Below are 26,136 nucleotides of genomic sequence, written 5' to 3'. Positions count from 1 at the left end.
TCTACAATTAAAGTAGGTCAAACTGTTTTTTTTCCAAATAAATTATTTCTAAAGTATTTCTGCTTAGTAAATTTGAGTGCCAGAGTATGAGCCTGGAGCAAACAGATTTATAAACGTCTTGTTTGAGAGGCTTGTAAAAGGCTGTCAGATCGTGAACTATAGATGTGCTACCATCTGCTGTACTTACTCAGCCTCTAATAAGGCTGAATCCACTGGGTTTGGCTGCATATAGTAGATGGATCTTCCCCTGTCCGGGAAAGATATTTCCCCTACTGTGGCTAATGGACAACTGGCTTAGTCCTTATATTCCGAATCTTGCAGGCTCTAAATATGTCAGGGAGAAAGTTGTTCTCATGGAGACTAAGTACATTGAATTATTTGAGCGAGCATCTTACTTGAGTCAGTCACTGTGATTTCATCCTTAATATTTCTAAATAGTAGAAGCAAGATTGTGTGTAGCTGGAGAGTTTGTCTTAGACCAACCCAACTAAACAACTCTATTTGTCTTTCTTGGACACTGCAGATGCGTTCTTCGGTCATTTCTTTGGAGCACGAGGTGGAGAGGTTAAAGGAAGAAATCAAAGAAGTTGAAACTGTACGTGCAATTGTTTTTCTCTTGAAAGCTTTCTGTTGCTTAAAACATGATTTAGGCTTATGCTCTAAGTCTAAACTTCCTAAGACTTCTCTACAAGTAGCGCAGCTTGTGCTGCACTTCAAAAATCCTTTGGCCGGTGGTTTTTTGAAGCTGGGTACTGGATATTGTCCTGTTTTTTATTCTGTACTCACCCACCGGGGCTCTTTCCTTTGAGACTGAGCAGTTTAATCCTTGTTTATGACCTTGGGCTTGATTCTTCTTGTTATCTTTTTGAAATGTTGCAGTTTAAATCTGTGCTGGGCAATCAGTGGATTTGAAATGCTCTCTAAATGTCAGGGAGTATTTGATAGAAACTATTAGCTAATAATAAGAAAATGATACTACATGAAGACGTTGAAAACATCTGTTTTAACTCTGTTTTTCTGTTTCTAGCTTAAAAAAGAGAGAGAACATTTGGAAAGTGAACTAGAAAAGGCAGAAATAGAACGATCTACTTATGTTTCAGAAGTCAGAGAGGTAAACATAATTGACCAAATTATTTTTTGATTTTTTTCATTTTGTTTGGTTTTTCTTTGCTTGGTTACAAGTTGGCTGGCAAACTAATCTAATGCTTAGCCCCTGTGGCTGAGGAGTTGATGTACTTGTGACCTGAGGGTAGAGCGACACACTAATAACTGAGCAGAAGAAAAGTGGGCATCCTAAGGAGACAAATCTTAAAACTCTAAACTTCATTTCAGCTCAAAGATCTGTTGACTGAATTGCAGAAAAAACTTGATGATTCATATTCTGAAGCAGTAAGACAGAATGAAGAGTTAAATTTGGTAAGAAGCTTGTTCTCCGCTGGGCCCAAACTAGGCTCCCAGCATACTTATTGAAGCGGAGACTTATTTCAAATCCTGTCTGTTCTGCTAACCTCTTCAGCTTGATATTTTTGTCCGTTGCAATCATTTATGTAGTCTGACTTTTACAATTTGTCTCTTTCTCTGCTCCTAACAATAGCATGTCTGGTTCTGAAGACTTTTTCCAAAGTCTGTAAGACTTTCATCCCTGAAACTTCTTGAGAATCAATGTTTTAAAGTGCAGACATACCCAACAGCAAATACAATGTCACAGAATCCCAGAATGTGAGGGATTGGAAGGGACCTGGAAAGCTCATCCAGTGCAATCCCCCCATGGAGCAGGAACACCCAGATGAGGTTACACAGGAAGGTGTCCAGGCGGGTTGGAATGTCTGCACAGAAGGAGACTCCACAACCTCCCTGGGCAGCCTGGGCCAGGCTCTGCCACCCTCACCAGGAACAAGTTTCTTCTCATATTTCAGTGGAACCTCCTGTGTTCCAGTTTGAACCCATTGCCCCTTGTCCTATCATTGGTTGTCACCAGAAGAGCCTGGCTCCATCCTCCTGACACTCCCCCTTTCCATATTGATCCCCAGGAATGAGTCACCCCTCAGTCTCCTCTTGTCCAGCTCCAGAGCCCCAGCTCCCTCAGCCTTTCCTCACACGGGAGATGCTCCACTCCCTTCAGCATCTTGGTGGCTGCGCTGGACTCTCTCCAGCAGTTCCCTGTCCTGCTGGAACTGAGGGGCCACAACTGGACACAATATTCCAGGTGTGGTCTCCCCAGGGCAGAGCAGAGGGGCAGGAGAACCTCTCTGACCTACTGACCACCCCCTTCTAACCCACCCCAGGTACCATTGGCCTTCCTGGCCACAAGGGCCAGTGCTGGCTCATGGTCACCCTGCTGTCCCCAGGGCCCCCAGGTCCCTTTCCCCTACGCTGCTCTCTAACAGGTCATTCCCCAACTTATACTGGAACCTGGTTTTCCAGTTTTTCTTTCACTTCTCATTTGTTTGTGTGGGTTTTTTTTTAAGGCTACAGGAGCAGTTGGATTCTTCCTCTGCTTGTGTTTGAACGGTGCTCTGCTGCCTTTTGAGCCCTAATTGAGGAAGATTTCTCTCTGTCACCACGTCTTTGGGTTTTAGAGTAGTTGATGGGACAGTCTGTCACTGCAGACTGAGCTGCTGATCTCACCAGGGTACTGCTGCTAATGTAACTGGGTTAAAACAGTCGTTTTAAACAAAAATCACCACAATAATAATTTGCTTAAGTTTAATAGAATACTTGGCAAGTCTAGTACAGCATCAATTAGCATCCCACCTCAGCAACTAAAGCCTCGCGTTTTGAAAGCGAGGGAAGTGGGAATTGAATGCGGATCTTGGAGTTAATCAGTGAACACCAACCTCTTGAATATAAGAGGCAACAATCTATTATGTCTGTAACAACAAAAGCTTAAAAAGCTGAGCTCCCTGCGAGGGCCACTTGACTCTGCAGTCGGATGATGCTGTGCTGGTGGGAGCATGAGGGGGTGGTAAACAACTAACTGCATGTAAATGGCTCAGGAACGCTGTCCAGTATATATCTCTGTTTTTTGCGGTAGGCAGGAGGCTGGGGAATAGAAATGATGGGATTTCAAAATTTATTTTCCGCTGATTTATAAGGTGAGCAAGGAGAAAAGCTGAAACTGCCGAAGAGCTCGAGCGCTTCCTTAAAATGTAGAAAAAACAGCATTCACCTGTCCAGGTGCTCCAAAGGGGGAAACCTTCCAAAGGGAGACACATATAATGCAGAGGTTTGGAATCGGGGAGAATTCAAGGCTCTGAGTAGCCTATTGTTCGCTGCTTTAATCCCCTGCTGGCTCCCAAGAAGATTGACAGCAGGAATAGTGAACATTAGCACAGTGCACTTCAGAGGCACAAATTCAACAAAATTGGCACTCGAGCTTCTTATTAGCACTCTGATTTGAGGCTCAAGCCTCAAGTGCTGTGGCTGGTTCTGTATGTTGTGTTGAAGAGCAATTGAAATCTTCTCTTAAAAAAATGTTGCTATCCTTTGGAAGGCTGTGGCTTAAGGGCAGCCAGTACCAAGCATTCATCCCTCTTCACTGAAATAGTTTCGCTTTTTGGATTGAATCTTAAACACAATCGACAACTTAATATACCCCTGTCAGTGATTCATGCCTTGATGTGACATTAACAGATTGGTTAAGTCAACAAAGTTGTAGTAAGTGGTGCTTTATTAAGATGACAAGAAGAGCTTTTTGGTTTATTCAGCAGTAAAGTGACTGTTTAGCTTGAATTGGAAAGATGACAATCTACATTTTTTGCATATTTACTGTGAATTATGTTGAAGTCTTGGCTGACTTATGTGATAAGAGCACTGGAGAGGCTTATATACTGTCAGTATTGCTAATATTCCTACTGGCAATATAGTGTAAAAGTTGAAACCAGCTGTAATGAAGCTGATGCCAACTATGTCCTTTCTTCTGTAGTTTCCATTCTTTACGTTGATCTTTACAGATGGAGTCTCTCTTCCTTCACTGTCCTTGTAAACCTCATCGTACATGTTGACTAATCCAGTGTGTGCAATAATTGTTAGTAATCTTACTCCCTTTGCAATCAGTGTGCACTGGGTTAATCCGTGGGACAGACAGATGAAATCTCTGTGCGTGTGTGAGGGAAACTGGTTTTCTTTGTTACTGTTTTGCAGCTGAAAACACAGCTAAATGAAACACTAACGAAACTCAAAGTGGATCAGAACGAGAGACAGAAGGTGGCTGGTGACTTGCCCAAGGTGAGCAGAGACCTTTAAGAGTTGCAGGTTTAAATGTTATCAAAATCCTCAAGATCTGTGGTCTTGCAGTGCTGGAAAATGCGGTGATTTGAGCAGACTGGTGCCTGGTGGGGTGTCCGGCTCCACTCGCTGGTTCCCCAGATGACGGGGACTGTGTGTAAGAGCTCGTGCAAGACACCTGCGTGTCTGTTGAAATGATAAAAATGCAGCAAACAGCTCTGCTTAATTATCCTTCTTGAAAGCCTCTTGTCCGTGATAATTTTATGCCAGTGGAAACGAGTGGCAATTGGGGGCTGACAGATAATTATTTAAAGAAACCCAGCCTAACAAAAAGCCCACACCACAGCCTGAAGCTTTTAAATCCAGTCTCGAATGGCACAGTGGATTACAAGTTGCTTTACAAGCTGTCTGCACGTTTTTGTGTGGTTACAAATCGGCTATAACCCAGGAGACTGCAAATCTTTAGAGTCAGCTCCACACAAAGTCGATGAGCCGGGCAGGAGGGTTTCCTCTGCTCCTCCCCAACAGCCGCTCCTGCAAGATGGATTGGGCTGGGAAATATTTAAGCATGAGAGGTCTCAGTGCTGTCTGTCACCCCAAAAATGAACTTCTCATGGGAGAGTTGATAAATGGAGACAAGAATAGGCTGCAGAGCGGCTGAGCTGGGGCTCCGGACTGTGTAACACCGTGTTCTGTCTGCATCATTAAAGAAATTGGGCTGAATTCTTGCAGTACTGGAGTGGGGAGAGCTGTTGGTGGGGCGACCAGGGACAGATGATCACAAAAACACTTCTAGGAAGTTAGAAGCTAAAGGAGACCTGCTGAAATAAGCTGTTCAAAATTATTTTGCTCAGGACAATTATATTGGATGTTGACATATAGTGAGCTGTGCTGATGTCCCTGGTTCGTGGTATATTCTATATAAATGCAGATCAGTGATCAGGCTTTTGGAGACCTGCCTGGGCTGCTATTCTTGCATGAAAAATTTGCTGCACAATTTTTACCTAATAACTTGACACAAGACTATTAAAGCTTCCCCGCAGAATTGCTTTTAAATGCAGGCAGTCTGACATGCACCATGCTGATTGTAAGGAGACATGTCAATCTTGGCAAATGTGTTGGTCCCCTGAGCAAATCTGGCATAAAACAGATTTCCTCCTGAACAGTGATTTTCTGTGTCTCTAGTGCTCTCGGAAAGATGGGGGTTTGCAGCTCAACCTTTTGCTAATTGTTGTTTCTCCCTTGCAGGCCCAGGAGTCTTTGGCATCTCTCGAGAGAGAAATTGGAAAAGTTGTTGGGGATGCCAATGTTATAGAAAACAGCGACGTTTGTACAGAGTCGGTGAGTGTTTCTTTTGAGCCCATGCTATGCCAAATATCACAAAAACTCTGAACTTTGAGAAGTGAGGTCCAGCACAGGATCAGAATGTGTGCTGCTGATGGTAAATTAAGGCTTGATGAAAATTTCTGTCCTAAAACCTGTCAGGGTGATGTCCTGGAGCTGTATCCCAGGGATGCTGATATCTCTTTAAGCCTCAGGAGTTCCACTGTCATCTGCATCTTGACCTCTTTCTTATAGCTCAGATTTGCAAGGATGGAAGGGAAGAGATTCTGGACATGAGATCTGGGCTTCCAAAGGGTTGTTGCTTTGGGTTGAAGTGAGAAGAATCTGGGGAAGATCCCCAGACTTCTCTTCAAGAAGAGAAACTGAAAATAAATCTGCAGGATACTAAATGAGCTTAAAATATTAACTGTTGGGTTGGCACTTGCTGACAACTCTAATGTCAAAGACAGAAGACAGTCTACTGTGCCTGTAACACTAAGGCAGGGGATGGCTTTTGAAAGAATGCTGGCCACTCTGGTCCTCTGGGCAAAAACCTGTCCTTGGCTACTGGTAGGTGCCCAAATTCATCTTCAGCTGCTCCTGGAGATTTGTGCTGACCTAGAAGTGGTCCAGCAGAAAATAATCTTATTAGCTTGAGCTTCAATAAGCAATGGACTTGAGCCTCGTGCTGGGGGTGGGCAGCTCTCCAGGTCGATGGTGGTTTAATATCCCCCAGGAAGGATGTTGCAGTTGCAGGGTCTGGAATGGTGTGGACTCTGTCTGGGGTGGCCTGTTGTTATGCTTGCAGGTGACTCGCCTGAGTGATGAACTGCTGGTGTAGCTGGTCTGCCAAGTACTGGCCCTAAAAAGACACCACATGTGCAAGTGATTGAGTTCTGGCATCGTAACTGGGCTTCTCCCCCTCCGGAAATGAGAGTTTTCACACCAGCTTCAGAGTAACTTCAGAACAGCTTTCCAGAAGGTGGTTGGGCAGGAGAAGCCTGAAGCAGATGCCTTCCCAGCACGTTTTACACAGCTAAGCAGTGTTGATGGAACTCATTAACCATTTTCTTCTGATAGATGGGGTGGAAGGAAACACTGTTGTTTGAGCGGCAAAGGAGCACTAGCTGATAGAACAAATCACAACCCTTGACTTCAGTAGGGCCAACTTTGACCTTTTCAAGCAATTGTAGGGGAAATCCTATGGGATAGGCTACTTGAAGGTAAAGGGGTCCAAGATAGTTGGTTAGCATTCAAGAACTGCTTCTTCCAAGCTTGAGATCAGAGCATCCCGACACGTAGGAAGTCAAGGAAGGGGAGCCACGAGACCTGTGTGGTTAAACAGGGAACTGCTGGGTAAGCTCAAGTGGAAGAGAAGAGTTTATAGATCATGAAAGGAGGGGCTGGCCACTTGGGAGAATATAAGGCTGTTGTCAGAGGGTATAGGGAGGCAACTAGGAAAGCTAAGGCTGTCTTAGAATTAAACCTGGTGAGAGGGGTCAAAGGCAGCAGAAAGAGCTTTTTCAAATACGTGGCAGATGAAACTAACACCAGAGGCAGTGTAGGCCCACTGATGAACAAGGTGAGTGCCCTGGTGACAAGAAGATACAGAGAAGGCAGGGTTACTGAATGCCTTCTTTGTCCTGTCTACTCTGCTGGAGGCTGTCCTGAGGAGCCCTGTACTACTAAGGCCCCAGAGGAGGGCAGGACAATGGAGGAGTTTGCCTGGGTTGATGAGGACTGGGTTAGGGAGTAATTAAATAGTCTGGACATCCATAAATCCATGCGTCCGGATGGGATGCACCTGCAGGTGCTGAGGGAGCTGGCTGAGGTCATTGCTGGACCACTCTCCATCATCTTTGCCAAGTCTTGGGAAGCGGGAGAAGTGCCTGAGGACTGGAGGAAAGCAAATGTCACTCTAGTCTTCAAAAAGGGCAGGAAGGAGGGCCCAGGTAACTATAGACGGGTCAGTTTCACCTCCGTCCCTGGAAAGGTGATGGAACAAGTTATCCTTGATATGCCTTGAGATGGCACCAAGGATAAGAGGGTCATTAGGAGCAGTCAACATGGCTTCCCCAAGGGGAAGTTGTGCTTGACCAACCTCATAGCCTTTTATGAGGATATAACAAGGTGGATAGATAATGGCAGAGCAGTGGATGTGGTCTGTCTTGATTTCAGTAAAGCATTTGACACAGTCTCCCACAGCATCCTCACAGCTGAACTGAGGGAGTGCAGTCTGGATGTGCGGGTAGTGAGGTGGACTGTGAACGGGCTGAAGGGAAGAAGCCAGAGAGTCGTGGTCAATGGGGCAGAGTCCAGTTGAGGCCTGTATCCAGTGCAGTGCCTCAGGGGTCAGTGCTGGGACCAGTATTATTCAATGTATTTATCAACGACTTGAATGAGGGAGTAGAGTGACTGTCAGCAAGTTTGCTGATGACACCAAGCTGGGAGGAGTGACTGACATGTCAGAGGCTGTGCTGCCATCCAGAGACCTGGACAGGCTGGAGAGTTGGGCAGGGAAAAATTTAATGAAATGTAACAAGGGAAAGTGTAGAGTCTTGGATCTGGGCAGAAACAACCCCAGGTTCCAGTATAAGTTGGGGAATGACCTGTTGAAAAGCAGTGTAGGGGAAAGGGACCTGGGTGTCCTGGGGACAGCAGGGTGACCATGAGCCAGCACTGGGCCTTTGTGGCCAGGAAGCCAATGGTACCTGGGGTGGGTTAGAAGGGGGTGGTCAGTAGGTCAGAGAGGTTCTCCTGCCCCTCTGCTCTGCCCTGGGGAGACCACACCTGGAATATTGTGTCCAGTTGTGGCCCCTCAGTTCCAGCAGGACAGGGAACTGCTGGAGAGGGTCCAGCGCAGCCACCAAGATGCTGAAGGGAGTGGAGCATCTCCCGTGTGAGGAAAGGCTGAGGGAGCTGGGGCTCTGGAGCTGGACAAGAGGACACTGAGGGGTGACCTCATTAATGTTTATAAATACGTTAAGGGTGAGTGTCAGGAGGATGGAGCCAGGCTCTTCTCAGTGGCAACCAATGATAGGACAAGGGGTAATGGGTACAAACTGGAACACAGGAGGTTCCACTGAAATATGAGAAGAAACTTGTTCCCGGTGAGGGTGGCAGAGCCTGGCCCAGGCTGCCCAGGGAGGTTGTGGAGTCTCCTTCTGTGCAGACATTCCAACCCGCCTGGACACCTTCCTGTGTAACCTCATCTGGGTGTTCCTGCTCCATGGGGGGATTGCACTGGATGAGCTTTCCAGGTCCCTTCCAACCCCTGACTTTCTGTGACTCTGTGTGGAATAATTTATATCGACTCCTTTTAGCTGCTGAAAGCAAGTATCTTGATCAGCTGCAAGAGGAAGCTCGGTGTCCTCTGAGGAGTGCTGCAGGAAAGCTTTTGCTTTCATAGTCATTAGCAGGAACAAAATGCCTTTTGCAGAGCGATTGCCAGTGGATGCTGATTGACCCTTGTGCTGTGGGCTCATCAGAGGGACAGTGGCTCTGCTGAGCCCTCTGCTGTGTTGCCAGCAGGTGTGACAGTGACAGTCGGGTGCTCTGTGTCCCTGTCTGCAGCAGGATGGAGCTAAAAAAAAGCCCTTTTTCAAACCAGTGCCACACTCCTTGCCCCCGTGATGTCTTTACAGCTTATCCAAGTGGTATGTCAGAACAGCATTGCCATCAGTGATGGTATTTTGTGTTTGGTGACACTGGTGAGCCCTCCTGAGCCGGGTGTCATTCGATGTGCCCTGAGGTGGCCCCAGTAAGCTAGTTTGATTTAATTGCTTTAGCCTTAATTTGCATAACACCCCTGGCTCATGAATTGCTCACTGTGATTGTGTGGGTACGTTGTGGAACCATAACCAGGTTTCCTCTAGAATATCCATTGCTTTATTTGGAAGAGGAGTGTGGAAAAACAGTCCTAATAAACCTGTAATTAAGCCTTCATTAGTAAAAATATGTTAATTGTCTCAACAGTTCTCCTGACAGGCAGCCATTGGCAGAGACTAGAATTAGAACACTATCATCTTCCCCAAGCCCTTTTTGCTGCTTTCCTTTTCTGAGAAGAAGAAAAAGGCTGTCTCCCCAGAAGCCTAAAAACCCAGCTTAAAATAGCTCTCAGATTAAAAAAGAAAGTCTTCCAGCCACTTCCACCTAGCAACAGTGTCTATCTTTTTAAGAAGGACTCGAAAACACATGCTCAAAAATGAGCATATTTCTTCCTTCTGGGTACTGAAACTAACCCACAAAATTGAGAAATGATGCTTGCGTAAAACCCTCAAATGCATTCTATGTGTTTTCTTTAGACTCCTTTTCTATTTTAGAAAATAGACCATTTGGTTTTTCTAATCAGCTTCGTTGTCACTTATGGGACTAGACGATGACTAAAGGGTACCTTTTAGTATGCTTTAAAGAAGTCATTTATATTCAGCAGCTCGCTCAGGCAATAAACTTATTTTGAGGCTTATATGAAATCTAATGTGCTTTCCCCCTCGAATCTCAGTGTAACACACTCCGTCACTGAACATGCTGTACATGTAAAGCATGGTGGAGGGGAATGTGTCGGATCAGTGCCTGTCTTAGCTACCGGCTCTGATCACAGGGCTCCCGCTACCATCCTCTTCCTCTCTTCATCCTCGTATCCCAGAGCAAGTCTTTGTCTTGAGTCAGAGTGTGGGGCTGGGGCACAGCAACAGCTGCATAAGGCGACCTTGAACTTCTGGGTTAGCAGAAGCTGCTGCATGGAACCATAGAATCATTTTTGTTGGAACAAACTTCTGAGATTATAGAATCCAACCGTTAACCTGGCATTGTCAAATCCACCTCTACCTCATGTCCCTGAGAACCTCATTTCTGTCTTTTAAACCCCTCCAGGGCTGGTGACTCCAGCACTGCCCTGGGCAGCCTGTCCCAATGCCCCACAGCCCTTTGGGGAAGAAATTGTTCCCCAGATCCAACCTCAACCTCCCCTGGCGCAACTTGAGGCCGTTTCCTCTGCTCCTGGCGCTTGTTCCTGGGGAGCAGAGCCCGACCCCCCTGGCTCCAAGCTCCTTTCAGGCAGTTCAGAGATCAGAAGGTCTCCCCTCAGCTCCTGTTCTCCAGCTGAACCCCCCAGGTCCCTCAGCCGCTCCATCACACTTGTGCTCCAGCCCCTCACCAGCTCCGTTCCCTTCTCTCAGCTCTCTCCAGCACCTCAAGGCCTTTCTTGGCATGAGGGGCCCAAAACTGCCCCCAGGATTGGCGGTTTGGCCTCCCCATTGCCCAGCATGGGGACGGCCACTGCCCTGGGCCTGCTGGCCACAGCAGTGCTGGTACCAGCCAGGATGCTGGTGGCCTTTTTGGCCACCTGTGCACACACTGGCTCATGTTCAGCCACTGTCACTACCCCCAGGTCCTTTTCCGCTGGGCAGCTTTCCAGCCGCTCTTCCCAGAGCCTGTAGCGTTGTAGCCTGTGTGGCTGCGTTGAGCCCAAATCCATTGGGAGCTGGTCAGGATTTGCCCCAGGATGGTTGGGGATGTGTCTGTAATTCATGAGTAAATGCTGCTTGAGATCAGTGAAGTCACAAAACAGAGTGAGAAGCAGCAAATCAGGGAGAGAAGAGTTCCCAGGGCTGAGGGTGAACCGAAAGGCTCCTTCATTGCCCCTGCTTGTGATGGGCTCTGTGCTAATGCACAGGAACTTGTACCCAGCGCTGTTGGTCAGCGCTGCGATTCATTCATTTGCTGGGATGCTAATTGCTGTGCCTTTCCCCTTCCAACAATCCATGTGAGATTGCGAAGCCAATTCTCAATCTTGGCAGACCTGATTTTCTACTTTAATAAAATAGGTTAAGGCTATGCTAATACAGATTCCCAATGATTTTTTTTTACAGTAGAAAAATGTTTACTGGTTGCACTCAAGAGCTTTGCAATATATATATTGCTTTGTTCTCTTGCCGGAGCCCAGAGTGGTTTCTGTAATGGTGCAGGTGGTTGAGTTTGATTTACTGTTCTCTCCACGTTACAGCAAGTCTAGCGGCATTTTCAGCCAGACGGGAGCTGGAAAAGTGGCCCTCTCTGAACTCACTCTAATTCCCCTGAAACCCCAGGGAGACATTTGCAACAGCATTACACATCGGTCTCATTCTGGTAGTAAAACTGCGTTTGGTTGGAGCGGAGTTGGCGGACGCTGAGCACTTGCAAACACCTCTGTGCTCATGGTGAGAACTGGGTACTTCTGTACCGCTGACACCAGGGCGGATTTGCTTATTTTTAGCTGTTAAATTGTGAGAGGAAAGCTCTCCCGACAGGTTACCCGCACGGCTGCCTTACGAGGTGAATGGGGAGCAGTAATGTGTGTTTGGGATGTGGAGTTCTCTGTGTGTCTCTGGAGGAGCTAATCAATAAAGATAATAAAGCAGGGATTATAGTGCTGTTAGCTCAGTGAGACTGACTGAGAAGGAGGGCAGGCAGGAGGGGAAGAGTCTGAGTTGTGACACTTCCCTATTAATAAACTCTTGAGCTCCTTAAAAAAGAAAAAAGGCACTTATTCTTGTTTTAAAAATGCAAGCTCAGCATTTTCATTTTGGAGCAAGAAACCAGTTTTCTAGCTCTTGGTAGCTTTCTTTTTTCTGTTTCTGTTTTCTTTTCCCATTTCCCTGTGTTGACTGGTTCTTAGGGGGCTTTGTGATGTCCTCGTCCCAATCTGGGTGCCACTGGCAAGTGGGAATTTCCCAGGGGCTTGGAGCAGAGGGTGAACCAGGGATAGGGACACAGCAGCATGTGTCCTGAGCCTCAGCGAGAGCCCCAGTGCTGCGGTGTGGGTGAGGAACCACAGAATCACAGGATGTCAGGGATTGGAAGGGACCTGGAAAGCTCATCCAGTGCAATCCCCCCATGGAGCAGGAACACCCAGATGAGGTTACACAGGAAGGTGTCCAGGCGGGTTGGAATGTCTGCACAGAAGGAGACTCCACAACCCCCTGGGCAGCCTGGGCCAGGCTCTGGCACCCTCACCAGGAACAAGTTTCTTCTCAAATTTAAGTGGAAACCCCTGTGTTCCAGTTTGTACCCATTACCCCTTTGACTTATCACTGGTTGTCACCGAGAAGAGCCTGGCTCCATCCTCCTGACACTCACCCTTTACATATTTATAACCATGAATGTGGTCAGGAAAGGTGTGTATCCAGCTGTTTCAGTTGGTTTCACAGCTGGAGCTGCCTTGTGCGTGGGTATTACCTACCACTGAGGACACCATCCCACAGATCCTCATACAGACCAAGTCCTTGGTGGTCCAGCAGCCTTGTTGTTCCAGCTGCAGGCTCAGAAGACATCCCTCCCTGTGCTTAGTGGAATAAAAAACATGCTCTTGCATGTGAGGGGTTTCAGCCAGGCTTGTGGGGACGAGGGGTGATAACTTCTGAGGCTGGATGAGCTGTGGTTCCAAGTGCAGCTCCTGGAAGCAGCAAGTGAGGGGAGTCCCGAGGGTGAGAGCTGAGAGTGGGGGGCCAGCGATGCTCTTGTCAGTGTTTGGCCTGTGCAGGTTATTCCCTGCAATGGGAAACAGCTTCTTGACTTTGAACCGTGTTCTCTTTAAACGTGGTCATAACCCTCTGACTTACAAGAATTGTTCCCATCTGCACAAGGACTCGCAGCCTTATATGGAGGATCTAATTCTAGGCTTTTGTGGTAATTAGATTGCAAATGAGCTTTTAATGATTTTTTTTTTCTTTTTTTTCTTCTTCTCCTTCCAGGAATTGACTGATAAAAGACTAAATGTGGCGGTGAATCTTAACCAGGATGTAGGTCATCTCAAGAAGCTGCTCGTGTCAGTAAGCCAAATGCTGTCAAAGGGAAGAGAACACTACCAGCTAGTAGGTGGGTGCAACTGGTGGCCGTCCAGTTGAACTGGGTGGCTGTCAGGAAGGACGCTGCTCTGCGATGGTGGGACCGTGTTCAGATATAACCAGTGAGGTGTCAATCTGAGTGTTTCTCTGCGTAATTCATTAAGAGCTTCTAATAGGAACTGGATTTGTCCCTCTTGGGATCCACACTTCAGTTAGCTGGGTCTAATCTCACATCCCTATGTCTCTTTCTGGGCACGTAACTCTGTCCTTCCCTTCCACGTTTTGCCACTTCATGCAGCAGGTTTCCCAAAGCTTTGTTCTCCCCCTGCCCGTGCCTTGTTTCCTTCCTTTTTGTTACATGGGTAAAATGTCTGCACTTCCATGCTCTGATTGCTTTGGGATGGAGGATTTCGAGTAACCCCCTGAGCTGGCAGCAGCGCCTTGCTGCGGTCACGGGGATATGAGTATCTGAAGCGTCAGTCTGGCGTGAACTCTTTATCCAATTACAGACACGCGAACAAAGCTTTTATTTTATTATATAGCCTTTGTGGTTGACTGCATCATGCTGGTAAACTTCTTAAACAGCCCAACGTTAGCTAATGGTTGGATAAGCTTGAGACTAAACTTCCTTGGGAAGCTGATGCCGCTCGTAAGGCGGGTTGGGAGCTGTTTGGGTTGGGAGGAGCGGAGCCTCGAAGTGTCAGAACTCCTGCTCATCTACTGAGGATGGGGACTTGCTGCTTTTTTTTTTCCCCCAAATTTAGGTATTTCTCCCACTTCTATAATACAGCAAAGCTGGTCTTAAGGGTGGTGACAGTGGGGTGAGCCCAGTCTCTTAGGACAGGCTTAGTGGACGTGGGAGGAAGGTGTTGGCTGTGCCTTGGCCTCTGCTCTGGGCGCCTGTTCCCGCTCAGCCTCCACCACCCGGCTCGTTCCTCTGAGCTTCGTTATGGGCCGATGTTAACGAAGCTGCCGGCATGGGGCGGATTTGCTTGACCGCTGCCCTTCAGCAACTACTCGTCTGACGTGACGTTTTGTGTTTCTTTTGCAGAATGAAGTCACGGGGGAATCGTTAATTTGAGGATAGCAGAAGGCATTGTATTATATTTTGCCAAATTAAAGCCTTATTTATGTTTTCACCCTTTCTACTTCGTCAGAAACACTGAACAGAGTTTTGTCTTTTCTAATCCTTGTTAGACTACTGATTTAAAGAAAAAACTCTGTAGACACCTCCAGAGTTTAGTTTTATAATAAACACAAACCTGTTTGGATAATTAGACCTTTACATTCCTGGAGAGACAGTAAACACATAATCTTTTATCTTATTTTGCTTAATAAAACTTGTTCAGAAAACTCCACCATGTTAAAGTCACCAGTGGGATATAACATTTTAATACTGATGTTGTACACTGTTTTACTTAATTACATTTTTGGGATTAGCTGCCTCTGACTTCAACCTCAAGTAAACACTCCTTTTTTTTTTGTTTTTCTTTTTTTTTGGTTGCTAATGTAATCAGTTTTTGTAATGGTGTCAGCAAATAAAGGGATGCTATTATTCAAGATGTTCCTGCTCTCTTCTTTTAACTGGATGTGGATGGCTCAGGTGATATTTCCACCTCTCCCCTCCCTAAAATGAGCATCAGGCTGCACTTGGTGTATTTGTTATTGGATAGAGAAAAGCATGAGAAGAGGCAAACTGGGGTGTTTGCAAAGTTCAGAGCAAGTTTTCCTTTTGAAGAAAAGGCACTAAAAAATAGAAGTAGTTCACCATGTGAATTCTGGTTCCATGTCATCAGTGAGCAGAATCGTGAGGAATGGTTAGAAACACAGGATTGTGTGGCAGAACCAGCTGTTGTGGGTGTGCAGAGCATCTGTTTGCCTCTGGGATGGGAGTCTGTGGTGGGAGGAATTTTGGGGGGGTTTGGATGCTCTAGGAACAAATCTGGGGAGGGTCTTTGGGACAGGGATTGTTGTGGTGAGGTTTTCTCCTCTGCTTTGGGTTTTTAAATGTGTCTTGGAGGAACCCTGTGAGAGGGTGAGATGTTGCTGAGCTCTCAATAACACTTGAGGACGTGATTATCCCAGGGAGGGCAACAAAACAGTTGGGGGGCAAAGTGCATTGATTGTAGAGGTAAAATGGTTTGAACTGCTCATTTGGTGCTTTTCGCTCTTCTGCCTTTGTGGGACTTTTTGTTAATATTTTGGTCCTTTGTCACCCGCCCTCCTTGACCAGGCAGCCGGTGAAGAGAAGAAGTTTCTTCCTCACATGGGCTCATTGGTTTCCTGGATGATGCAAGTGCTGCTGAGAGCTGTGAAAGAGCTCAGAAGAGGGAGAGAAAACTGAAGAACGTGTCTGTCTTCACAGGAGCCACCCTTGGCTTTCTGCTGTAACCGCTGAACCGTCGTGTTCCTTGGAGACAGTATTTCATTGAGTAAAACCCAAATGCCTTTAGTCTACCTGATTTATTGAAGTAGAAAGTGTTTCTAGTGCCCCCTGCAACGGGATCGAAGGAAAACCTGAGCCCTGGAGGGTCTCAGTGCTTGCCCAGGTTATGGGTGGATTCTGGTCCTTTGGCAGATTTCTAAGTGCCTGTTTTTTTTTGGGTAAGCAGCAGCTTAATGGATCTGTGCAGGTTTGACTGTTTAGCAACCATTAGTGAACACAAGCTCCAGCGATGGTAGTTAGTGCTGGGAGTGTTGTGGTGTGTTGTGGGGTTGCTCTGCTGGCAGTCGTGCCCATCCACAGAGTCCCCATGGCCACCCCAGCTGGGAGGCTCCTCTTTGGAGCTCTGACCCACGTGGTTGTGGGGGCAGGTGCTGCTTGTGGTGGTCGTGTGGGAGAGCAGACCTGAGTTTCTGCTGTTGGATCTGCTTTCTAGTGTGTAGCAAGTGCAACCTTCATTATGGCCCATCCCTGGAGGCATCCCAGGCCAGGCTGGATGGGGCTCTGAGCAACCTGAGCTGGTGAAGATGTCCCTGCTCATGGTGAGCACTGGATGAGCTTTGAAGATCCCTTCAACCCAAACTATGGTTCCTCTGGATCAGATAACTCTCCTTTGGCTCCTCCATGCGTATGAGCCTTGGATGTGGTTTTGGCTCCTCTCCCCTGATGGAGCGATGGACACCAGGGAATCTTCACAAGGAGCTGTCTGCCATCCTCCTTGGGCTCACCAGGTAACAATTCTCCCAGTATCTGTGGGTAACTGGTCTAGGGGTGCTCAGAGCTTGTCTTGCCATATGTTGCTGGTTGGAGAGCATGCGAAGATGGGCACCAGTAATTCCCTCCATCTTGGGCCTCCTGCCCTGTGTTCAGGTGGGGCAGTTTCTTCAAGAGCCTGGAGAAGCTGATGGAGTCACACAGGTACCAAGTGGAGCGGGTTTGATCCGCCCGTATCTATCCCAGTGTGGTACCAGGAGGGCAGAGCAGCCTGGGGAGCTGTGGTGGTTCATCCTGCCTCCCTCCAGCTGCTCGGCTGGCACTTGGCACAGGCGATGTCCCAATGAAAACTGGGGTCTGCAGGTAAATTCATGTCCCTTTTTCCTCAAAAAGGTGGTTTTTCAAGTGATGATGATGCTTCATCTGAGCAAAGAGCTTTCCTGGAAGGCACAGCGGTGACTGGAGAGCCTCTGGGTGCAGCTGTTGGAGAAGGGAATGTGTTGTGAGCGTGGAGTCCTGCTCGTGGCTTTAGGCTCTTCACTTTAGGCCTAAGCTGCAAAGCAGGGGGTGAAGCTGCTGCTGCAGGGCTTAGTCTAAAAGAAGGAAGACTTGCAGCATCATTCCCCTTTCTCTCTTGGCAGAAATCCTCCCAGGAGAGGATGCGAGACCTTTCATTTTGAAATTTTAAGTGCAGGTTTTTGTTGTGCTTTAGGAGATGTACAGAGGTGTTAAAGGCAGCTGCGAAAAGATATCCCTGAAAAGCCCAGCTGAGCAAACCTTAATCCCCTCTCTGGAGGGTGAAGAGAGGTCAGGATGGCTAATAGAAGCAGTGCGAAGGGGGTTGGATGCTGTTCCATCTCAGTGCCCTCTCCAGCCCCTGATAAAACGCATCTCCTTGCAGTCGCCTCCCTGATTTGGAAGGCTTAATTTTGACGATGTGGTCGCTGAGAAATTCCTGCTGCTCTGAGCATCTGCTGAGATAAACCGTAGAGACAAAATGTATGTGTGTGTGTGTGTGTGGGGAGCCGATTCATCGGTGCGAAGGTAGAGCTGGTACCTGGCGTGTTTCCCAGCCCACCACGACCCCCCGTGTTCTGCGCAGAGCTCCAGCGCTTGGTTTGCAGCCGGGTCCGGGGCTGCAGCCGCTCGGTCTCTGCCCGCGCTAGAGGGAGACAATGGCTAATGGATACAGAGACGCTTGTCTTGGAAAAAGCCCAACATTTAGATGCCAGCAATGGATTTTTTTTTAAAATTGCAAGGCTGGGGTGATTTGCGCCAGAAGCTCTGCGCCGTAAGCTCGATGCAGCGCTGAGCGTTTCCACTGTCGAGTGTTGCTGAGCCCAGTTCACGTGCAAACCCAGCTTTGCTTTCTGTTTATCCGTCCCTTTCAAACAGGGAACGCAGGGGAAGGCTCAGCGCCGCCTGTTTGCTCTCGCTGAAGTTGTGCTGCCTGTTCTTCATCCCTGCGCACGAACCTCCCACCCTTTCCCAGCTGTATCCAGCAGACGTGAGCAGTCGGTTGTTCATCCCGTAGCTGCTGTTGGGTTTTCTCAGGCAATGACTCACTCAGCTATTTATTATTGTGATTAAAAAAGAAATCACGTGCAACTTTATTTCAACCGCGAATAATTAAAGTGATTTGGCCATAAAACTCCTTTGCAATGACACAGCTGTGTTTTCTCCCCAGGGCTGCTGGTGGCCTGTTCTACCATGGTCCCTATGTCCCCCTTCCACTGTGTGTGACCTCGATGCTTTGCTGCAGCGGCTGAGAAATTCCTTGAGTCATTTGTTGGTCACTGGGGCTCTTCCCAGGCTGGTTTTGGCAGAGCTCAGCCATTTGCATTGGACAGTGCGGTTAACATAGAATCACAGAACAGTTTGGGTTGAAAGGACCTGCAAAGCTCATCCAGTGCCCCCCCTGCCATGAGCAGGGACATCTTCACCAGCTCAGGTTGCTCAGAGCCCCGTCCAGCCTGGCCTGGGATGTCTCCAGGGATGGTTCATCTACCACCTCTCTGGCCAACCTGGGCCAGGCTCTCACCACCCTCAGCGCCAACAATTTCCTCTTCGTGTCCAGCCTGAATCTCCCTCCTTTAGTTTAAAGCCATCACCCATTGTCCTGTCCCAACAGTCCCTGCTATAAAGTCTGTCCACATCATTCTTATTGGTCCCTTTTAAGCACAGAAATGCCACAATGAGGTCTCCCTGGAGCTTCTCTTCTCCAGCTGAACACCCCAACTCTCTCAGCCTGTCCTCCCAGCAGAGCTGTTCCAGCCTCGGATCATTTCTGTGGCTCCTCTGGCCCCTCTCCAACACATACACTGGGAAGCTCTTCTGCAGATCCTGGTGGAAGCTGTGAGCGGGGAGAGCTGCTGCTGGCCAGGTGGGGCTTTATAAGGGAGCATCCAGAAGGTGAGATACACCACTTCTACCTGCTTTGTTGGCTTCAGTATTTTGGCTAAACTTAGCCAGGATGCAGTCGGGAGGCAATCCGGCTCCCCAGGTGGGTGTGAACATCACTCAGGAGCTTCTATTCCTTGCCTGGATCCTTTGATGTACTCAAAACTATTTGGTTAAATGTAATCTTCCAGCAAACCCTTCTTTGCATGTGCCCTGGCTGTAGAGGAAAGGTCTGGGGGGTGGTGGAGAGCGCCTCTGGTCCATGATCTGGGATGAGATGTCTTCAAAAGCTTTAAAATGAAATGCAGAAAGCTTGAGTGCTGGAGAAGGAGCACTTTTCTTGGATCTCCTTTTGGAGACCTCGCTCTGACGAATCTCCATGGATCCCATGTCAGGCCTGGCTGGGATCCCCCTCTGCAGCATCCTGGGGTGGCTGTGGGGAGCGATGGGTGAGGGACGCTACTTGGGGTGGTTTGGCCAAGTGTCTTCAGTGAGGGGCGGTTTGAGTGGGTTTTTAAACATTTTTTTTTTTTACTTTTTTTTAACTTTTTTCATCATGGGGGGCATCTTTTCTCCCAGACTTGCCTACAATAAGCCTGGACTTCCTGACAGTACAAATTACGCTGGTTTTGCTGAGAGCCCTGTCTGTTGTAGGGACAGGACAAGGCCTCAGCTGGTTTGAACTTCATCTGGATATTCTGCTCCATGAGGTGCCACCAGAGCAAATGGGTCAGGAAAAGCATTGAGGAGATTGCTTTGGTAACATGAGGGACCAGGAGCGCGGGACAACCCATGGAGGTGCCAGGATGTGCTCAGGTGATTGCTGGGGAGGCCACCCATGGTGTGTCCCCTTCCAAAACCCACCTCTCCTTGTTCCCAGTGACCAGCCCTTCCCCACACCCAAACACATGGCATCAAACCGATGACAAAACCCTCATGAGGGCAGATGAGAATTGCTTTGCCCTGAAACTCTATCTTCCCAAAAACGTGTTTTCTTCTTTTTTTTTTTTTTTTCAACAGGAAGATAAAGGCAGAGTCACAGAATCCCAGAATGTGAGGGATTGGAAGGGACCTGGAAAGCTCATCCAGTGCAATCCCCCCATGGAGCAGGAACACCCAGATGAGGTTACACAGGAAGGTGTCCAGGCGGGTTGGAATGTCTGCACAGAAGGAGACTCCACAACCCCCCTGGGCAGCCTGGGCCAGGCTCTGCCACCCTCACCAGGAAGAAGTTTCTTCTCAAATTTAAGTGGAACCTCCTGTGTTCCAGTTTGTACCCATTGCCCCTTGTCCTATCACTGGTTGTCACCGAGAAGAGCCTGGCTCCATCCTCCTGACACTCACCCTTGGCATATTGATCCCCATGAATGAGCCACCCCTCAGTCTCCTCTTGTCCAGCTCCAGAGCCCCAGCTCCCTCAGCCTTTCCTCACACGGGAGATGCTCCACTCCCTCCAGCATCTTGGTGGCTGCGCTGGACCCTCTCCAGCAGTTCCCTGTCCTGCTGGAACTGAGGGGCCACAGCTGGACACAATATTCCAGGTGTGGTCTCCCCAGGGCAGAGCAGAGGGGCAGGAGAACCTCTCTGACCTACTGACCACCCCCCTTCTAATCCATCCCAGGACCAAAGACCTCACCATTCTCTTGTTTTACTCTTAGTGAGGGTCTTTTAAAGAAAAGTCAATTGAAAACCATTGTAAATTAAAAATCGTTCTTCCAAAAAAAGCTAAATCTCCCCTAACCCTTCAAAAAAAGGCAATTATTTTTTTTCTGTTAGCAGATGAGGAATGTTTTTCCCCAAATGCCTCCCTTCCGAAATACCGGCTACAATGGTTTGTAGCAGCTCAGGAACAGTTTTGCTGAAGAGCCAAAGCTCTACAGCAATGAGCATTTTGCTTTCCAAGCCCATCTCCAGCTCACACCGAGATGAGGGATGTCCTGGTGCCACCAGCCTTTGCCGAGTGGCTCCTGCTTGTGTCAGGGCTGGCAGTGGCTTTGGGACACTTCACTTCAGGAAGAACTGGTGGTTCTGGGGTGGATGAGGTGGGATATGACCCAGATTTCTACAAGAGACTTTCTCTTTCGTTTTTCCCTCCTCTCTCTTCTCCTCTCTTCTCCTCTCTCCTCCTCCCCTCTCCTCTCTTCTCCTCCTCCTCCTCCCCTCCCCTCTCTTCTCCTCCTCCTCCTCCCCTCCCCTCTCTTCTCCTCCTCCTCTCCCCTCTCCCCTCCCCTCTCTTCTCCTCCTCCTCTCCCCTCCTATTTTTTTTTACTTTCTTTTATGTTATTTTACTTTTTTACTTCGTGTAGCATCTGTCTGGGAAGGTGCTGAGGTCCCTACTCGAGGGGAGCCTGTTCTGATGTCCCCTGTGCTGGCGCCAGGTGCCGGTGGTGCCTTCAGCTGGAGCATCCCCAGCGCGACCCGCATGTGGCTCCTCTGCCTGTTCTCGGCTTCCTGCAGGAATGCTTCTATTCTTGGAGCGGTTGCACCTAAAAATACATCTTTGAGTTCCTGGGGAAGCTGACTCTGCATCGTTGAGGAGCTAATTAAACTGGGGGGAAACAGACTTTTGAGCAGCGCCTGTTCCATGTTGCTGAACATTATTACTTTTTTCCCTTTTTGCAGTGATCCATGTTTTTCTTGCTGCGCAGGGAGGAGGACCAGACGTTTACCTTTCCTCTGCAGGAAGGGCAGGTTCATATATTTGCTTTTGTGCAGCTTTGACCCCCCAAGCCCCTAAACTGCAGCCCCAGCCCCGCTGCAACCACCACACGACCCTGTGAGCAGCGTTGGCCGCAGACCCCGTGATGCTCAGCTGGACAAGGGATGGGGGCTGAGCAAACAGCTTAGGCTGTAATAAATTGCATCCTATTAACTTCTAGAGACCTGGAGTTATATTCAGCTCAAGTGTGCTGAAAGGTCCTGATGGGCTTTTGCTCTCCAGTCTGGCCACCAACAATCTTCTGTATTGACAAAATCACCATCAAATACAGCCAAGGGTCCTGTTTATAGAATGATAGAATCATTTTGGTTGGAAGAGACCCTCAAGATCATCAAGTCCAACCATTAACCCACTCCTGGCACTAACCCATGTCCCTGAGAACCTCATTTCTCTTCAACCCCTCCAGGGATGGTGACTCCACCACTGCCCTGGGCAGCCTGTTCCAATGCCCAACAGCCCATTCTGGGAAGAAATTGTTCTCAGTATCCAATCTGAACCTTCTCTGGTGCAACTTGAAGCCATTTCCTCTCGTCCTCTGACTTCTCACTTGGGAGAAGAGACCAATCCCCTCCATGTTCCAACCTCCTTTCAGGCCATTGTGGAGAGTGAGAAGGTCTCCCTTGAGCCTCCTTTTTCTTGTGGGACCAAAAGCCATGAGGCGAATGGAGACCTGGTGAGTTTCCTGGGCTTTTATCCTTGTGATATTCTTGTTCAAGTAAAATGCCCATCAGCTCCTCAACCAGGCTTAAAGCACACAGGACAAATAGTCTGAGACCATTTCAAAGCTTATTTTCAGAGCCAACTGTGTTAATGCTGCCTGGGGCCATCCTTGAAGATCTCATTTCTTGCTTAAGCAAATGAACTTGTCCTAATCCAACCCTATTGAAAACAACCTGAGCTGCACAAGGCATTGGGATATAATTCTTTAAAATATTTCAGGAGCGGAGGGAGTGGGTTTGTATCAGCAATGCCAGTCCTGGCAGGTCATTATTAATTCAATTGGCTCAGGAAGCACAACAGCCAAAATTATGGGTGTTGCTTCTTGTACAGCATCCTTGACATGTTTTGCTGGATCTTCAGCAAGTTTGAATGGGGCAAGCAGCCCTCATCCACTTGTTGGATGTGGCAAAACAAAGAGTTTGCCTGGGTCTGTGTCCTTTGTCCCTGGTTTTATAAAGGTGTGTACAGCTGGACTTTGACTCCAGAACAATAAGTTGTCTCCTATAGGGTGTTTGTCCTAAATCCCCAGCTCTTGGGCTCCTGTGATAGTCTTGGATTAAGGAGACTCTGCAACCTGCTGGTGGCATCTGTCCCCGTTCCCAACCCAACAAGGCATTTTGTTACCATGAGCTTCACGTTTCCCCAGCTAAAATAAGGAGAAGCTGATACCTCTTCTCTCTCCAAGTGCTTTTGAAACCTGATGAGGAAAAACAGCAAGAGCAATTGGTTGTTGGTGCAGGGGGTGAACCCAGCTCCTCTCTTTAATAAGTCTTTTTAGGGGAAAAGCCTAAAGATGTGACTTTTGGGGAAGGCAAACTTCTGTGTGTGTGTGTATATCTATGCATAACATACATATTTTATTTGTTGTGTATATTTTATATACGTGCATGCACACACCCCACCTCTTTTCTCTCTCTCTGCATTGCTGGGAAGGACATGTGTTCAGTGCTTATTTTGGGGGGCTGTGGGGGTTGGTGCGTCGCTTTGCCACTGTGTCCCCAAGTGATGTGCAGTAAAGTCCTCTCAGTCTGGCTCTCTGCCCACTTGATGAGAAGTGTCTCATTAGGAGCTTTGTAGCACACAGGTGTGTTTTAAACACATATATACATGCTGCTGCTAGTTTGGGGGCTGGAGGGGCTGTACAGGCGGAAAGACAAGCCATTCTGAGTTTTCCTTGCTCTTAGATTCCTGTTGTTGCCGGTCAGGATGACTTCATCATAAATCTTGTGGTGTTTGATAGTTTTTGGCAAGTTTCTGTTTGCAGGGTTGTGTAATGAGTGTCTCAGCTCCTTTTGGAAGCTTGAAGCAATTTAATCCCTTGGAGCTGGGTAAAGGGGCAAATCTTAGGGGACTGAGATCGGGAGAGGGTCCCAGCGTGGCTGTGTTGAACACGTCTTGTGCCAGCTGGGGCTCTAATCTGCTATATATGTACATATACATCATATACATACAGATGCATCATCTATGAGACCCCCCTGCAGTGCTGGTCCAGCTCTGGGTCCTCAGCACAGGACACACATGGACCTGCTGGAGAGGGGCCAGAGGAGCCACAGGAATGACCCGAGGCTGGAACAGCTCTGCTGGGAGGACAGGCTGAGAGAGTTGGGGAGTTCAGCCGGAGAAGAGAAGCTCCGGGGAGACCTTATTGTGGCCTTTCTGTGCTTAAAAGGGGTCGATAAGAAATGGGGGACAGACTTTTTAGCAGGGCTTGTTGTGATAGGACAAGGGGTGATGGTTTTAAACTAAAGGAGGGAGATTCAGTCTGGACATGAGGAAGAAATTGTTGCCCTGAGGGTGGTGAGAGCCTGGCCCAGGTTGGCCAGAGAGGTGGTGGATGAACCATCCCTGGAGACATCCCAGGCCAGGCTGGACGGGGCTCTGAGCAACCTGAGCTGGTGAAGATGTCCCTGCTCATGGCAGGGGTGGCACTGGGGGAGCTGGGAAGGTACCTTCCCACCCAAACTATTTTATAATATATATTGGCAGGTTCCAAGCCCGACAGTGTTCAAGAAGAGACTGGACAACATCCTCAGACACATTGTGGGGTGTCCTGTGCAGGGACAGGAGTTGGACTCATTGACTTTTGTGGGTCCCTTCCAACTCAGGACATTCTATGACTCTATGATATATATATATGATATATGATTTTTTTCTTACCTTTAGCTCAAGATCCATGTTACAGCTCATCTTTTACTATATAAAGCCGTATTTCAGGACAAGCCTTTGCTGTTGCCTTGACTTTCTGTGGCCAGCAATATGCCGCTATACCAGCGGCCAGCATTAACACGAGGGCTACTCTTAATTACGGGAGCTGCTGTTTGTCTCCACAGCTCTGTTTGCTGCTGACAAAAGCCAGCTCGGGAGGGGGTCTCTTGTTAATAAGCTGCGTGTGTGCCACAGCAGTGATATATTGATGTATTTTTCATAAATATTCTCTTTTAAAGGGCCACATATGTATTCTGTGCTAATCCGCTCATTACAAAATTGCAGGGCAGCTCGTGGGGTCCGAAAGCGTGTGCCTTGCAAAGTTGGTTTTCATATTCATCACTGGTGTGTTAGATCTTGTACTTCCTGAAGGGGAGAGATGATGAGAGTAATCAAGACTGGCTGTGCTAATTATTGTCATCCTTGAAGTTTAGAGGATGGAGGTGCACCGCCTCAATTAAGAAAAACGGGGAGCGATAACCCAGTAATAGAAAACTTTTTTCATTAATCAGTCCCTCTGGAAATGGGAGGCTCCTCCTCTGCTTCTCCATGTCCCCCATCGCCAAATGCCTTTGTTAGGATGGAATAATAGTGAGAAAAAGGGGGGTTAAGCACTGGGGACAAGCAGTGGGACTGGGGTGATGGTGAGGAGCCCCCAGCAAAGGGTTGTGCTTGGCAGGAACCCTTCCCACAATGGGCATCATGCCGAGCTGGGATGGGTGCAGTGACGAAGACATAGGGCCGCATCATTTGGTGTCTGAGCTGGAGCAGAGCGAGAGCCACATGTCAACGTAGCAAACCTGGAGTTATCAGGACGGAAAGGTACGTTATTCTGTTCTGGTGTTTGCTTTGTTCTCCCACTCGGATCACATGGACTTTAATTTTGTTAAGAACCTGCTTAAAATATTCTGTTACCGTTTGCTCACCAGCTGCATAATAAACGCACTGTGTACATTGTGAGCAGAGCGATGGGCATCTTACGAAACTGAGAAGAGGGCACAGATTAAAACAGCTAAGCTTACCTAGGCCAGCAACCACACAGGCTTTGAGCTGCTGCATCCTGGTTTTATTTAGTGTATTCCAGTAATGTTTTTCCCCCTACTTTCATCAGTTTTCTTCCACAAAAATCCCCCTGCTTTTATGTGAAACCCCTGAGTCTTTTCTTGTTGCTGCTGACTGGGAAGTATGAAGTATCCCGTAGGTAGGAAGACTTTTAAAATGGGTTGATACTTGACAGAATAAAAAGTTTTGAACTCCTTACACAGGTTTTTTCTTTCCATGGTGGCTTGCAATGGATCCCCTGTGCTGGTCGATAAAAATACAACACTGCAATTGTGCAGTTTCCTGCCTCAGTTTCCCAGAGTTGCGGCTTAGATGCTTAACAAAGAGCATCTTAATTAATGTTGTGCATCTGAAGTGTTTAGACATTGTGCAGAGCAATGGTAGGGCTGATGGTGTGTCTCCCACTAACTTCATGTGGGTTTGGATGATTTGCATCTCTTCCTTACCTGATTTTAAGCTGCTTGGTTGCTGGATGCAGGAGCAAGCGGCAGAGGCAGCCT

The 26,136-nt window shown here is 47.9% G+C and overlaps 1 protein-coding gene across 28 annotated transcripts in view; it reads left to right on the top strand.

The window, feature by feature from the left end:
• The window catches only part of KTN1 (kinectin 1), an 84,020-nt gene extending 69,087 nt beyond the window's left edge, over positions 1–14,933 (top strand). For 18 of the 28 annotated variants that reach the window (XM_065063139.1, XM_065063133.1, XM_065063135.1 and 15 more), the window contains 7 exons: positions 524–595; positions 1,028–1,111; positions 1,333–1,416; positions 4,144–4,227; positions 5,476–5,568; positions 13,281–13,404; positions 14,425–14,933. In XM_065063139.1, coding sequence (XP_064919211.1) covers positions 524–595; positions 1,028–1,111; positions 1,333–1,416; positions 4,144–4,227; positions 5,476–5,568; positions 13,281–13,404; positions 14,425–14,429 — 546 coding nt within the window. In that variant the 3' untranslated portion in view covers positions 14,430–14,933. The remainder of the gene's footprint in view (positions 1–523; positions 596–1,027; positions 1,112–1,332; positions 1,417–4,143; positions 4,228–5,475; positions 5,569–13,280; positions 13,405–14,424) is intronic. The other 10 variants (XM_065063140.1, XM_065063134.1, XM_065063137.1 and 7 more) reach the window with 2 other exon arrangements.
• Positions 14,934–26,136: the final 11,203 nt, after the last annotated feature.

Source organism: Columba livia, chromosome 5, assembly GCF_036013475.1.
Source record: "Columba livia isolate bColLiv1 breed racing homer chromosome 5, bColLiv1.pat.W.v2, whole genome shotgun sequence".
NCBI classification, from domain to species: Eukaryota; Metazoa; Chordata; class Aves; order Columbiformes; family Columbidae; genus Columba; species Columba livia.
Note: the sequence above shows the minus strand (reverse complement) of the source record. Positions and strands in the feature narration are given on the sequence as shown.